Source organism: Opisthocomus hoazin, chromosome Z (assembly GCF_030867145.1).
Source record: "Opisthocomus hoazin isolate bOpiHoa1 chromosome Z, bOpiHoa1.hap1, whole genome shotgun sequence".
Lineage (NCBI taxonomy): Eukaryota > Metazoa > Chordata > Aves > Opisthocomiformes > Opisthocomidae > Opisthocomus > Opisthocomus hoazin.
The window spans coordinates 55471598-55488021 of NC_134454.1; the positions used below are offsets into that span (position 1 = coordinate 55471598).

The following is a 16424-nucleotide window of genomic DNA, read 5'->3' on the forward strand; positions in this document are numbered from 1 at the left end:
AAAAGCCATTTCCTTCAAAAGATTTTTATATGAAGATCCTAATATGCTATCAATAGAATCACATTTATCTATTTTGCCACTTTAAACTGTGAAAATGTTGACAAGTAAAAAAGATTTTAACTGACTGTAATGTTGCTTTAATTATGTGAAACAGTACTTAGAGCAAAAGAATTCTGAAATAAGGAGCACCCAGTTTGTGGCAGAGATGTGAACTTCCTCCAGGTTCTCTGTGGCAACCAAGATAGCGTTGCATATGATTGGCTTAATTACTCACTAATATTCATTCCTTTCAAATGTCACAATAACAGAGACACTTAGATAACATCTTGCTTCCCTAAAAATGCTACTGTGTGTATTACTTGTAGATATATCCTGAGAAGTGCAGTTCAACAGGAAAATCATACCAGAACAAAGCTCAGTGTTAAGCCATGTGGAAGGTAACTGACATCAGATGTACACAAAGCTAACAATGACTCTTAAGTCCAGCTCATTTCCAATGAGTTTAAATAAGAGTTTTACCAAAGACTTAAAAAAAAGAAGAAAGGGTGCAGGATTGAATCTTGTTGCTGTGGACCTTTACAGCTTCCGTTGGAATTTAGGCCTTCAAACCTTGAAAAGTATCCTGTCCATCATAAAGTTACATTACAGGTACTGGTAAACCAGGCATGAGACTTTTTCACAACAGGACATGAGAAATGTCACTGTAATCTAGAGCAAGTCCAGAGACCAGATACAGATGGACAAATGAAGAGGAAGTGTAATGATAAGAGTTAGAGTAACCACAGTCTCAATGTGGTATTGCAGTTATATTCTGCAATGCAAACATTTGACATACCAGTTTGATCTTTAATATGGTTGGATAAATCTGCCTTCATTTGTGCACATGCAACTTCACTCAGATACATGTGTAGTTGCCCAAGACTGGGGACACTCCATCTCAATACTGTCTCCCCCATTCTTCCAAGTGCAGCTGCCATGAAAGGGCAACACATCAGTGTCTGGGCCTTCAGGCAACTGCGATGCACTGTGCTGGATCCCACCACACAGCATGTATTCTCAACAGTCTAGGGTAGCCAAGAAAAGCCCAGGGGAGATTTCTGTTAATTTACAAAGCATAGAGGGTCTCATTTCACTGCTTGACAATCAAGAACTGGTTACTAGTCTAACTCACTCTATAGGATTTGCATTTCTGTTGAGAATGTTTTATTCTTTTTCTGTGGTTTGACTGTTTTATTCTTTTGATTCATAAAAATTGAGAACAAATTCCTTTGCTGTAAATATCACTGTTTTCTAATTATTCTCTTTCTAATCTTCTTTTCCTTTTCACAAATGGATACCAATCATTCCCTGTCGGACCACACAATATCTCTTCCTGAAAAAAAAAAAAACAAACAAACATAAAAAATGCTGTTGACTGAAATTCCTTTTGATGGACCAAATTTCCTACTTGCTACCTGCTCCTGAATGGTCTCTTCAACCAAATCTGCCTGTCTGACCAATTAAACCTTCCTCCATTGTACACACCATGCTCTCCAAACCTTCAACCTCCCCTCCTTCTCTTGCTGCTGCCCTCCGGAAGCCACGGAAGAGTCCTGGGCCGAGGGCGGATTCTGTATGCTGGTGAAAAAGAACAATCTCTGCCAGCGGAAAGTGCTTCAGCAATTGTGTTGCAGAACATGTACGCACAAGGGGTGAACTGACACCTCCCAGCATCCTCCTGCTCCTGTAGACTTATAGATTATTCCGTATTATTGAAAAAGGAAAAAAGGAAAAAAAAAAAAAGGAAAAAGAAAAAGAAAGCCACCACTCTCTTTCTCCCCCTTCTTTGTCTGGGGAGATGGTGAACTGTTTGTTGGGACTTAAATGGAAAAACTACAACACGCCTACCTTTCATAACTGGGTGTCTAGAGCTGAGCATCCAGAATCACAGAGTCAGTATTGTGTGACCAAAGCATTTGATGCCAAAATTAAAGTTTAACTCATGATTTGATTTCCTGTCAACCTTAGGATTATTCCTGTTTTTTGAAGGTCCTTTTTCTTCCCTTTATTTCCTGCTTCTTTCCCCTTCAAGGTGTTTAAAGAGTGTTTCAAGAATACAACACAAGTTTACATGGATTAAAACTAAACAATACGAAAATGTTTGCATTAGTCTTTTTTGTGCTATGTGTATTGACAGGGGGAACTTCAGTTCCTGAGGGGATCAGAAACATCATTAGCTGCAGGACTAAGTTCTGCCCCTTTTGTAGCAGTATTTAAAAAAAAAGAAAAGTGAACGTTTCTGCACACATTTCTTTCTTACTTCCTCTGCTGTGTGCTGTTTTTTGTATCACATGCAGTATGTATATATGTTTGCCCAAAATGTGGTTTTGGTCATATAGATTTCATTTTTAGACAGCTAGCTTATTAACAGATATGCTAGGATTTTTATTTTATTTTTTTAAATTGTCAAAGCTATTTCAAATAAACTTTAAAAAAAAATTGTTCCTGTAGTGAACAAATCAAAAGATACTACTTTTCTTGGTTTGCATAAGCGAGAGTAATGTATACACTCGGAAATTAGAAAATGTTGCTAACATGTAAGAAGTATTCATAAATTATTGTTGTCTTGTAACGTTCACAAAAAAGGGGATATTATCATACAGATATGTGGAGCTATTTCATAGTGCCCGTATGTAAATGCCAGTGTGATTATATGCAACAGAATGTGTTTACAGGACTGGATTTATAATTGTGCCAAATACATCTCCAGGAATTATTGCATGTAGGGCCATAAATCAATGGTTCTCTTGGTGTAACAATCATGTTATGATGGGCCTGAATCTGCTTGTAACTGCTCACAACAGAAATTTCAGCAGGAATAGTCTTGCTGATCCCAATGGAGCTACTTCACTGTAAAATCATCCTGGGTGGTGAGAGAAGCGGCCCTTGCCTTTCTCTCTTTACCCAGGCACACGATTGCCAGTACAAATTTCCATTTAAAATGGAATCATCTTCATCAGCTTCACTTAACATACTGTTGAAAGACAGTCATTGAGCAGAAAACAGAAAATTGAACTTCAATTATACTGTTTTCAGGGGATAATACTTAAAACATACAGAGTGTCTTTCCCAGTTATCTTTCCAGGACACACAAATAGAAAATGGATTGCAGGTGTTTAAGCATGTATATGTTAGAAAATAAAGAGGATCAAAAATGATTGTGGAAGTTTTACAAATGAATGGATACAAACATATAGAGGTAACATGCCATCTTTAGCAGAGAGCAGATAAACTAGTACAACATGGATCGGTATGACAGGGGGCCAGTCCAGCTCCTTTGGTGCCCATTACAAATTTCATGATAAATTTTCAGATTTAAAAGAATTCAGTTTGTGCTAGTTTAACTACTAGTCTGTTACTGCCTCATTTCTCAGTATACATGTTTAACTAGAACATAATGCTTTCAAAGTTTAAGTTAATATTATATATATATTATATATAAATATATATTCATAATTGAGATTTAATTATGTAATGGATTGTAAAGAATTTGTTTGGATACTTACAAATGTCTCTAACGCTATTATAGAGAAGAAATTAATATCTTTGATTTCTTTAAAAAAACTGACACATTGTTATACCCAAATTAATTTTTACTGAAAAAAATACTGTACATGTGTAAAATGTTCAGTTGTTATTTGTAAAATAGCGTAGTTCTGTTGTAATTGATACTGGCCAAAATCAATGTTATTCCATATTTTATTTTTTCTATTAAATTAACCTAAATTCCTGTTCTTTTGGTCTGGAAAAACATGTTGATAATCTATATGTAAAATATCTTTGTTGAAGGGCACAGGTAGCTTTATGGTATAGAGCACTTAGAGACCACACTCAAGCATTGAAACAAATCGGGAGGGTAAGGGTGTTTAATTTTATTGCATTTTTTTTTTTTGTTAAAGTGATGGAATTTATGATTGCAGAAATGTCTGGTTTCCATGGCGGACACCTTTTGTTTAGTAGCAGTACAGCCATGTCTGAACCCTAGTGGGTAACAATGTTGGCTTCCTCTGACCTGTAACAGTTTGTGATGAGTCTAACCTCTGGCATGCTTAGGGTTAAAAAGTGAAATGCATAACTACCTATTGGCTCAGACAGTTTAGGAAGAAAGTTTCATCTTTGCAGTCATGCGTGGTCATTTGCACAATGAGATATTGATGTCTGTTCACGTGCCAGTACTCACATCCAGCACGCCTCAGATCACAAACCCAGACTGCCACTTCAGAACCGCACGCTGTCAGGCCTTGCCAGTAGATCAAAAGGGCTGCTTGTAGACTCATCTGTGACCACTGCAGGGTGAGATCCTCCATCGGCATTAGCTGACACTCTCATTCATTTCTCACTTAGTCTTGCAAGCTGAGTGGAGACTGCAGTGGCAACTTATCCAAGAAGTCATATATCCAGACAGGGTTTTAAGCAAGTTCACTGAGCCCATGTAAAGAATTTCCTGAAAAATAAACCCACTTTTCAGCCTTAAACGTCTCCTTGTCACCGGCATGAGTTCATAACAAGGAGTTAGGTGATCATTCTCACAGTTTCCCTGTCAGTCCTGGGAGAAAGTGTATGTGGGAAGGCACATTCTTAGCAGTAGTTTGGTAAGACCACACCTGGAAAAAAAAGGTTGGCCTATACCTTACACCAATACTGTATGAAGAGCTGCTTCTTTCAGCTCCCATCCCACCTTCGTCTTCCAACTGTCATGAGAAATTCAGTCAATCATGGTGTCTTTTATTTTCAAGATTTCATCTTCTTTGGGTAGGAAACATACAAAGAGTCATAATAAACTTCTTATAGCTCTGGCCAAAGAAGTCTGCTCTAAAAGACATATCTGTAAATGTTGAGCTGTGAAGTCTCACAGACAAGTAAGCATAGAACTGAACTTTAGGCTGAAAAGCAGTACTTTCTGGTGTCAGCTCAGACTCTGATCATTTTTATTTGTAATGCCTCAATAGCAGTGGCCAGATGCAAGTAGAATTCGTAAGCAGCACTATTGTTAGACCTTGTACAAGAGGATAGCAGTAGCAACAGGATTGCAGTTGAAGGAAGCTAGTTTGTTCCCAGCTGCCGAGTTTTCTTAGGTGATTGATCCTCACTCTCTGATTCAATGGTGAGTAGTTTGGAATGTTCAGTGTTTGACACTGAGGTTTTGGCATGCAGAACAGATATGGACCATTTTAGGAAGATCAGAAGCTGTTAAGCATGAACAAAAGTATACTTTTCGCCATGTCTGAAAGGACTGTCAATAGCATCAGTCCAAATCTGTTCACTGATTTCTGCCTTTTTTATATCACAAGTCAAAAAGCAATGACAAATTTAAGATGCTCTTTGAGCTGAGATATGTTACTTCCATACTAAAGTATTTGCCAGTTCATGTCTGTGTAGGAGAATCCTTACCCAGTCCTTGATTTAAATGCAAACTGGACACCCAACTACACCTCTTCTTTACTAAAAGTCTCAAAGACAATGAGAGCTTTGGTCCAAAAAAAAAAAATCTCTCACATGTGCTAACACTATTTTTAACCAGAAAAAAGTGTAGCATGCCCCAGACCTGCAGAACATCCCACAGAAGCCTGTTGTGTGAGGGCATCATTTTATAACAGAAGGATTTCCTTTTCTGCAATAGGGTTGCAGCCTTACTCCCTTCCGAGCTGCAGCTCTCCACTGCAGCCACGCACCACTGTTGCGGGATCAGCAAATCAGATACCTAAAAGGATATGTTGGTGGAACAGTAGCTCCTGTAGCTCTTGGCTTAGAGACATACCTGCCTATCCACACACCAGTCTCCACTGGCACATCCTGTCGCTTTCTGGGGTGGCTTTGCAAACTCACCTTCTGTGGAGAACACTGTTTTCTGATAAAGATTTCCCTATGAGACATTACAGATTGCCCCAATCTCTATTGGGATTGCAACTTTCCAGTGTCCTGTGATATTCTGAGCACCCTCTGCTACTGAATATACTGTGTAATAGCAGGGCGGCTGCTTGTACCACATTGTCAGGTAGTGATACGAGATGTAACAGTATGAGCCTTGAAGATGAGTAAACCTATATACAGAGACACTACAGCTGACTACAGCAATTTCACCCATCACTAAATACAACTTGTAACTGGTGATGACCAAGTTAATCGTCTTAATAGCCGCATCACAACCAGAGTGAGCATTATCTGTATGAGTGGCCACTTTAGGTATTTATTTGCTACTTTTTAATGAAATTATTTAATGAACTGAATGATTGTAAAAAGGCCTGTTATAAATTCAAGATTCCTGTAAAGACATTTAAATGACTGCTTGTATGAGTCAAAGCTTTCAATTTGCAGTGCAACTCGCGGAACAATAACTTGTCTGTGATCCATTACCCTGCCTTATATTTATACTGGATATGCCATTGTCATGTCATTGGTGCAGAATGAACCAAGAGAAGTTCTGCCATTAGGTGTTTGTGAAAAATATTTTAAGCAAGCATTAAAAAAGTTTTACAGCATACAAAGAAAAATCCTAGTCAAGTTTTCATCAAAAAGAAACTGACACCACCAACAACATTTTGTTGAAGCAGGGGAAAACAACATTTTGTTGACACCAACAACAACATTTTGTGTAGAAGGAGAAAAACTGATTTCTGTTTGGCATAATTTTTGTTTAGTTGTCTTACTGAAGCAATCTTAGGAGATCTCAATTTCTGATGAAATTGATTTTTGAATTTACTACCACCTGTCATGAGAGTGTATTGGGGCTTAAATTCTCCTCATTAGCAAGGACTAAAGACCTGTGGGCAGCCACGCAGTGTCCTTGAGAACAAACTAAGGCTCTGAACCTTAGATTGCATCCAGCCATTGGAACTGCAACCAACACCTGCATTTCCACCATTGGTTCCACACTGATGAGCAAAGAAGATTCAGATCCGTTGAAGTCCTGGGACATTCCTGTGAAGTCTCAGATCACAGTAACATTGGGTCTCACTAGAGAAACTGTTCTGAAATCCTCAGGATAAAACCAGAGAGACTGCAGTAATGTTCACCTGCTGTCCAAGGGTACCAGACAACACTACAGAATTGTATTTTAATAGCCACTCTATGATTGAAATGATCCTGGAAGGACTTTCTTTCTTGATTAGAAAACAATGTTTACTGCATAAAACCAGAGCCAATTTTCACTTCTAGCTTGGAAAATGTAGTCAAAGGAAAGCATATTATGGTGAGAAGGCTCTGAGCATAAAAAAAAAAAAAAATTCCAGAAATCAACAAATGCAGCTTCTCAGTGCCACACCAAAGGCTTTTGTAATATCTCTTTGTTTATGAGCAGCTCATGTATTTGCTGACAAAGATGGGCAAGGCACAGCTTAGAAGAAAGCCCTTTGTACAACCATTTATTTATCAGTGTTTTTCAGTTGTTGGGGGATGTATTTGTTGAAGGTCTTCTGGGAAAACAGTATCATTTTTTGAAGCGAAAAATACTGTCCCATCACAAAACACAATAAACATCTTTGGTTTGTGGTGTTACACAATGAGCTGGTTAAGTACCATTTTTTCAATCTGCTTGGGAGCAGAAGCTAGAACATTGACAGGCAGTGAATATTTATTTACCCAAGGAGAATTAATGGCTCCATCATGCAAACTCAGTAATAGCACTGAATGTTCACTGGAGCTTGACTACTGTGATTTAGTTACAATTCAGATAATACTTCATATATTTTCCATTTAAAATTCTCCTTGGCCTGCGCACTGCCCTTCTCCGGATGCCTGCAGAAGTTCTTTGAGAAGGAAAGTCTAGGACCTGGTTACCAAGTCCCCATGGATCACATTGCTGTCATGCATGGTGCTTGTGACCATGCTCATGTGCCGTTCTGTGCAATACCACTGGATCAAAAGACAGAAATATCTCAAATACTCATTTCCAGATAAAGTAGCCCCTCTTTTTACTCCAAGAGCAAGGCCATACTGAACTGAAGTTGCGAAAATGCTGCTCTTGCTGGGTCTGCCAATAGCACAGCCTCCATGAATTCTTGCAGTCCCAAGGCTGAAAGGAGGATTCAAAGAGATGCCATAGCCAAATGGTGCCACAAGGCCTCTCTCCAGCTGTATGTGAATAAGAACAGCTGTACCATTTACCTGTGTCTGCACCCTCAGCATGGAACGTGATCGTTGAAGGGGAAATCCTGGAGTGTACTTTCCAGGGTAATCATCAAAAGCGATTACCTTGGCTATTCCTGAAATGCTTACTGTGGAGATGAAGAACCTTTACTCAATGTATACAGTGAGCTTCCACCTTTCTTTTGCATATTTCACAGGAATCTACTCACATTTCCAGAGCAGTACTATCAGCACAATGAGATCATTTTCAGTGAGATTCAGATGTCTCCATTCCACTGCCCTTTAGGAAATTCCTAGCTACTGAGCTTCATAAAAAATAGGAAGCTTGACAAGATCACACAGGGAAATTTCCAGTTGGGAAGCTCCAGAAATGGAGAGGCTAAACAGATGTTTTTCCGTTGTCAGTCTAAAATTTTGAGAGTGCTGTAGCACTTCCCCCTCCTTCAAGAAGGGAGAAGGGTACAGAACAAAGAGTTAGCACTACAGATCAGGATTGTGCTATTTCTCTTCCCACTGTCTCTTGGCACTGTCAAATTTCAGGCTTCAGGTGAGCAGCAGAAAACCTTGCGAGGCTCTGACCTTTGTGCTTGCACATGCAAGGAAGAAACACTTATCCTAGACAGCTTTTACTTTCAGACATCCACATTATCAGTACAAACAGAGGTTTAAATCTGATTTTTAAAACGCTAGAAACATTAGTACAAATGGAGATTTAAAGCTGAATTTTAAAACGCTAAAAAATGTCTTTCTGGAGTCTATTTATGCCTGCTCCATACCCCTAAGGGCTCTGACTCTTCAGTGGGTTTCTGACAACCATTGTATAAATACTACATAGAAATGAAGGAAGAAACACACAGAGTAAAGAGGGGAAAACATCCCTTTGTGTCAGCAAAAAAAGGCAGCTTTAGCTAATGTAAATATTTTTATTCTGTGGGGGAAAGAATAGAGGGCTGTATGAGTTAGTGTAGTTGATAAAGGCAGTTGCCTCTCTTCTGCCTGTCACCATTAAAGCTAACCTGAGGGCCTGTATGATCTCAGCTAATCCTGCAACAAAAGGACCTTTCATCCTAAAATCATTATATCACACTCAGCTCCACATACCGCTGTTCAGGGAAGAGATGTTCAGTCCTTTTCAAGGTTCTGCTTTGTCCCTTGGCACAAGGAGGAGCTTCAGTGACTTTGGAACCAACATCCTGAATTTCAGCCTTCTGGTTCATCACTGCCTAGAGAACTTCTGAAAAGACAACTTCCAATCCTTCCAATCCTGAATCCAATCCATCACCTCAAATCATAACACCCCAAATTTTTGTCCTTGAAGGGAATCTTCTTTGTCCCTTCCGCACGTCCAAATAGGAAGACAGAAATTTGATCATTGTGTGAAATGACTGAGTGGAGAAGAATAATTAGGAGGGATCTGAAAGCTGAAGCTAGACAAATAATTGGAAACCAGGTTCAATTTTTTATGGCTGCCCAAAATTTGGGGGGAAAGGAAATGCCATAATGTCCATGTCCTAACATTTTCAAGATGAAGACAAGATTTCTTTCAGGGACCTGTAATCTATCAAACAGTAAGTTTTTGGGCTAAACACAGGGGTAACTTCAAGAGGAATCCTCAGGGTGAATTTTAATGGGTTGTTATACGCAAGTTAGTCTAAGTTAGGAACTTAAGATTTATGGATAATTATGTCTTCAGCGAAACTCAAGGAGCTGATCCCATGAGCCAGCCAAAATAAAATGTATCAAGGCCAAACACGGAAAAAGCAGAGAGCTCTGTAAGACCGAATCCTCTCGGTTCACACTGCTGATTGGTGAAAAACAATGCTGGTCAATGTCTCTTTATCTGCTCTGTGAAACTTTTGTAGCCCATAAGATTACATACAAAAGTCCAAGTACAAAATCCATATCCAGGTTCCCATGAAAGTAAACAAGAAAAAGGGAGGAAATAATGTCGTTTTTTCATTGATTATAAAGAAAAGCCACTGGGGCAAAGCTGTAGAAGATAACCAATGAACATTTTAAAATTAAATGAGCTGAAGTTTAGATTAAGAAGAGTGGGAAGTAATACATGACTTGGAGTGACCAAGTCTCATGGAGGGGCTACAAGAGAAAGATACGACTGCCAGTACATTAACCGGTATATCATCAGGCATAACTTACAAAGATATTCACACTCTCATCTAACTGGTCTCCTGAAACACCATGTCCTGTCAACGAATAGGCACAGCTTTAGGAAAGCAGGAGAGAAATAGTGACAAGATAAGTGCCATACACTTTGTACTGCGTATGCAAAGACATAGCAATGACCTGGTGACTATGATAGTGCTCCAGTCTGGAACTCAAGAGAGACAGGTTCTAGTTTGCTATTACACCCTAGCTTGATAAACTTAATGCAACTCAGTTTCTCTGCCTCGTTTATAGGAGATAATAGTCCCTACCTCATTCTAAAATGCATTGTATCAACTGATAGAAAGTCAGCGTAAGTGTAGGGCTCTTGTATGCAGTTAAAGGCACAGCCTGCAACCTGATGTGGCCCAAATGTGGAATTCAACACTGCTAACTTGGGACACAAAAAATTATGCATGAAAATATTCCCATTATGAGTCATTATGTCTGTTGACCTAGCCTTATTCCTGTAATACCTTCAGTTTCTTGTTTTAAACAAGGAGACAAAAGTTTTTAAACAAGGTGACAAGGTAACAGGATTGAGAAATAAATGAAGGCTAAACATGGGATGATCCAAAGAAACTGATGACATTGCCTGACTGAAGGCATAGCCAAGACACATTGCTGAGAGTATTCCCCCATTATGTATGTTGGAAAGACACAGAATATTAATACAGAAGAAAGAAAAAAAAAAAAAAAAAGAGATAATTAAGGCTTTGCTAACCCCTATTTATCTAGCAAGATTTGTAAAGAAAAATATTACCCACAAGAAACTCTGGCAAACAGTTAAACTGCCCTGTGGAATAGTTTTAAAGTGTACTTTAAAGTTGCATTTCAGTGTTAAATGTTTGAATAACCACTAAAAAATATTTCATTAACATTTAGTGGCAGATCTACAGTTCTAGATGTGACTTGCAGTTCAGATGGCCTAATATGTAAGTATTCTCTGGTGCACATTCTTATAATAGTATGCTTTAAAATGCTTTAACTCAGAGGATAATGTAAGCACAGAACTGGTCTTCCTGGCACTATTCCAGCACAGCTGAAATTAATTACAGCACTTCCAATGAAAGGCAGAACAAAGAAATAACAAAAACCTTTTAAAATTAAGCACTTCTACCATGTGAGAAGGATTTGAGTGAGTATAGTTGAGGTGTATGAATTAGTAGCTTAGGTCCAATGGATAAGCATACAGGCAGTGCGGGCAAATAAAGTGAAAGACTGGAGAAACCACAAGCTTTTCTAACATGTGGCACAAAACAACAACAGAAAACCAATTATTTAATAACTTTGCCCTGACAGGTTTCCCAGTGATATAAAGCCAGCAGTATAAAGCACTGAGCCACCAGAGCTGCAATAGGAAGACTTTCCAGATACTGCGTTTTTTCATGGTTGTGTGTATATATATGTGTATCAAATTGTACTTTAAAATCTCATAAAGTATTTGAGATCATGGGATTCCATGTTGTACCCTCTGAATACGTGTTGCAAAGACTCAAGAGGCCTACATTAAGCAAATCTGTCAAAGGCCTGATGATCTACTGGACAACAGGCCACAGGTTTTTTTCCGGAAAGTCAGAATTATAAATACTCTGTATTGTGATAGTTATTCATCAATACAACATTTTATCTCAGTAATATCTGGATAAATTCAGAATCCTGCTGAATTCTATGTCAAATGGCTATGCAGTTTATAATATTTTTATCATTAGTCCTTTATAAAGTAATCTATCACACAAGATACAGTGTTGCATTTCAGAAAAGCTGTACCACTTAGATGTAATTAACGTCAATTTAAACAATTCAAGGTTTAGGCTATATGGGCATATGTGAGATTACATAAAAGCATATAAATATATAGATGCAAAATGCGTTTTGGATAATGAGAACTGTGAAAATGTGTGAATGTGTATGCATACACAGATTTCTGTTTCCCTGATCTCATCAAGAGACTGTTCATTTGCTCTCAGTTCTGAACTTCTTCCCAGTTAGCACTGATCCCAGGCCACACACTGAGGAGCTGTCTTCATGTTTTATGTGGCTCTGTCACTGGCTTTTGGCTTGTCTTTTTCCTTTTTCCTTTCTTCAGGAGACACACAAAGCTTTACAAAATGAAAATTGAATCATTACCTACATTTTGGGTACCTCAGCTTTCGCCCTTAGTTGGCTGGACATTCCAGTTGCTATGCCTTTATAACTGTACTGTTCCTGTCTCCTAAGTATTAGAAGTCCTGTCCTAGCTTATATCTCATATCTGAGATTTCAATTGTTATAAAATTTGTTAATACAGATTAATAAGGAGTAGACAACACAGGGACAGAGAATGTAATTTGCAGTATTTTAGAAAATGTTTCTTTCCTATATTGTTTTACACTTATAGCAATGGTTGCTCGTGCAGTGCCTCTCCTCTTCAATGTAAGGAACTTATTGCAACTGAGAGCCAAAACTAAGTAATTCCACATTTGTATTTTGACTCCTAAAGTTCACTGTGTTTGCCAAATCTGGATTTCCCAGCAGAAATGCAAGTGAAAAGAGTTTCTCCATATTGAAGTATCCATAGAAACCGCAAGTTTTATGTATTATATAGGACTCTCTGCCCAATCTCTTCCATTACTTAAGAATGAAGGAACAGCCAATTCTCTCAAATATATACACTCAGTTAGAATAAATTTTCCTGTAACAAACTGACATAAAAGACCTAATCTTGAGCTTTAGAAGACTGCTTGATAAACTGATTTACTGTCCCCATACAATGCTACACACAGTGTTCATACTACTTACAAAATTAGTATCTCTGCTCTGAGAGTTATGAAGCATATAGCTTGCCAGTTTGTACCAAAACTTTGATTAATATTCATTAAAAAAAAAGCCAGAGTTTGCACTTCAGAGCCATAGTACTGCTAGTGTATTCATGATCTTAAGAATGTTTATATATTTATCTCAGTTTTAAGGCAACAATTCATATACCACCTTTTTTTTTTTCAAGTCCAAATGGGCACTTGGGTGACAAAATTTCATTCAGCCTGAATAGGAGCCTAGGTCTTTTAGGTGTGGAGTCTTCCAGCAGTGTCTTGGGAAAGGGACAAAAGGTGCTATAGCTAGAGGTTTGGGAAGCACCAAAGTGTCTCTGACTAATAGAAGCTTACTCAAGTCCTTCTCCTCACATAACATACTCAACACCCTTGAAAGCACACTCTTTATGCTGCAGCTTGCAATCAGGAGCATGTTGCAGCTGCACCAAAGGACATTAGGTAATGAATACTTCCAGGTAGCGCTGGTTTTGATGTAACTCTCCATAGTGAATCTTAAAGAGTCCCATCACTTCAAGTGATGCAAAAGAAATATCATTAACCCAAACAACAAACATGTCTGTCAAATTCACATGGAAAATAAAAATTAGTAAATAAATAAATGTTTAGAAACAACTGATTCTGAATATCTTGGTTCCTCAAGGGAGCCAGTATTTGTTTTCCTGATACCACAGTAAAATGTGCTCATTTCCATAATCCAGAACAGATCTAATTCCTTTTATTTATTATATTTTCCAGCCTGGCTTGGTGCACTTTTGTTTTTAATGTGTGAGGCTGATCTGAAATAAACACATTTTTTTCTATCAGGGGAATATCTTGATGATTCCCAAGAATGTCAGTTGTGTGAAGCATCCTGTCAGAAGTGCATTGGCCCTGAGCCGGACAACTGCATCAGCTGCCCACTCACAAGGTAATTGTCTCCTAGCACAGTTCAGCATGAAGACCTTGCATCATCATCCAGAGAAACTGCTGTATGGTCTTCAGCACTAGCTTGCAGAGTTGACTGAAGAAGCAAGCAAACATTAGGGCAAAGAAGACCAGGGCAAGTGAGAAAACAAGTGTTATGTGAACAAGACGGTTGGCTACACAGGTAGTTGATTAGCCAGATGATTCCCACAGATACAGAAAAATTTCTTCTAACACATGATGTAATCTTTCTTTTGCTGTCATCCTTTCAAAATCATAATTGCTAGAATCACAACAGTGACAAATTTAACAAGAGTCTAGGACACCTGTAGTTGTACACAACTATGGAGTTTGGCACAAGGCATGAATATGGACACTGAGGCTAACAATCATCTAATTTGGGAGCTATTCATAGCACCTAAACATCATTGCCTAACTGAGACATTTTAAATTAGGCTGATTTTTCTAACTGCCATGAGGAGTGAACAGAACTAGAAAAGCTTCATTTTTCTAACTGCCACGAGGAGTAAACAGAACTAGACAAGTTTTCCACAGGACATTGCAGATCAGAGGCTTCTGTTTAGGTCATCTCACACCTAATCCAGGAATATAATTTAAACACAGGTCCTACCAATAGCTTTACTCTTGCACAAATAGCTCTGGTTCTGTTGCACTGGATTGAACTGTAGCCACCTGATATTTACACTAGTATGAAACCAGAATCAGATCCTGTAAGGCATAGAAAAAAATATCACCAAACAATCCTGCAATTTACCCTGAAAATACCTATTATATGACTACGCCAATAAAAAGCATACAAGGACCAATGGAGTCCAAATAAATTAATAACTGAGGAAAGAGTATTAAATTAAGGTATGTTACATCAGAAATGGCATTTGCACAGGAAGTCTGGGCAGAATTTGGGATGGCAGACTGGATTACTGTGATTCACAATTGCATTTAAATTAGAGTGTCTATGTTTCCTTGCAACCTATTTTGTGAGCTTTGCACAGAGATATCTGCAAAATAAAGAAGGTACAGGACAACTCCATTAGGCAAAACCATCTAGATGTTTGCAGCAATGAGGTCATCATGACCTTTTGGAACAGTGCTGATGTCTCCCCCATAAAAAATCCTCTAACAGTTTTCAATTTTGGTATCTAAGTTTTCCGAAAGATTTTTGTGCTCCTTCTGCACATTATGCAAGCTGTTAGAAAAAGTCATATTATGACAGCCAGTAGTAAAAGAAAGAATAATAAGGAAAAATCTCACCCAGAGTCTAAAGATTAAATCCTTCCAATGGGCATTATTCATTATGTACTTGAAACAAACCTGTTAAATTGAAACAGAATCCTAAATCCTGTCACTCTTGAGAGCTTCAGATGGTGTCTATTGAAGACAGTAATGAGTGGCTATTAGATAATACAGACTAAAATTCAGCAGTGCTGTTTTCCTACAGAGGAACACCCTTCCTCTTTGAAAAAGATGAAAAGACTGGGGCGGGGGGGGCATTACTGAAAATAGCGTGAAAACCAAAACACTGAACAATCACTATTCTGTGTGAAAATTCAGCACTACGTGTCATCTTATTTCATGATAAAATTACCCACAGATCATGTTCTTGTTTGACTATTCAAAATGCTGTTACCTGTTTTTTAAAAATTGTAGAATTGTAGTATTTTGTCCAGCCAAACTGATTTTCACAGAATTCCTCATCCATCTGTTTACTGTTTAAGCTACAAAGGTGACAAGCTCTGACCTGCTGGTGTCGGCCATTAGGGGCAGCATAACAAAAAGCAAGAGAAACGTAGATTACCACTATGTGAGCCGTTTGTAAAGAACACTGTCACTACAGCCAGCACACGTAGTAGAACACAGTAATATTTGCATGTCATATAAGCATAAAATAGCTACCTCCAGTACTGCTGTCACATTGTCCCATTTGCACAGAAACCAACAAGAGGGGGCTGCAGTCCCCATGAAGAGCTGAATAATGGTCTTAGACAAGCAGGTATAGCTATATGAGCTACAGTCCGCATAGGACTGTCTTGCCATCAGACTCCAGAGCAGAGATACATCTTTGCTGAATACTTTGTACACCCATACAAGCTTCTCCCTGATTCCTTTCAGTCTTACAAGTCTTTTTAACCAAATCCTAAGTTTTCTTTGTTACTTGCACCTCAAGAAGGCTGTTTGCGTGATAGCCTATTCTTCCATCTTCACACTTCGTAAGCCTAGATGTTTCCTATCACGGTAAATTTTAAATGGCTTCAAAGACTATTCGACAAAATTGGTTTTAAACTTTGCAGATATTTTTCTCCTCTTCTTTCAGAATAAAACTGATAATAACCATAGCAACTCAAATTTATGAAGTCATATTGCAGACTTTCTCTAACGCCATTGACTGGCTCCAAGGAAGCA

The 16424-nt window shown here is 38.4% G+C and overlaps 1 protein-coding gene across 2 annotated transcripts in view; it reads left to right on the forward strand.

Moving 5' to 3' along the window:
• Positions 1-16424, forward strand: part of PCSK5 (proprotein convertase subtilisin/kexin type 5) — a 260034-nt gene that overhangs the window by 192285 nt on the left and 51325 nt on the right. Inside the window, exon 21 of one of the 2 annotated variants that reach the window (XM_075447030.1) lies at positions 13905-14007. In XM_075447030.1, the coding sequence (XP_075303145.1) occupies positions 13905-14007 (103 nt within the window). Of the gene's footprint in view, positions 1-1579; positions 2431-13904; positions 14008-16424 lie in introns of those variants that run through there. The other variant, XM_075447031.1, reaches the window with a different exon arrangement.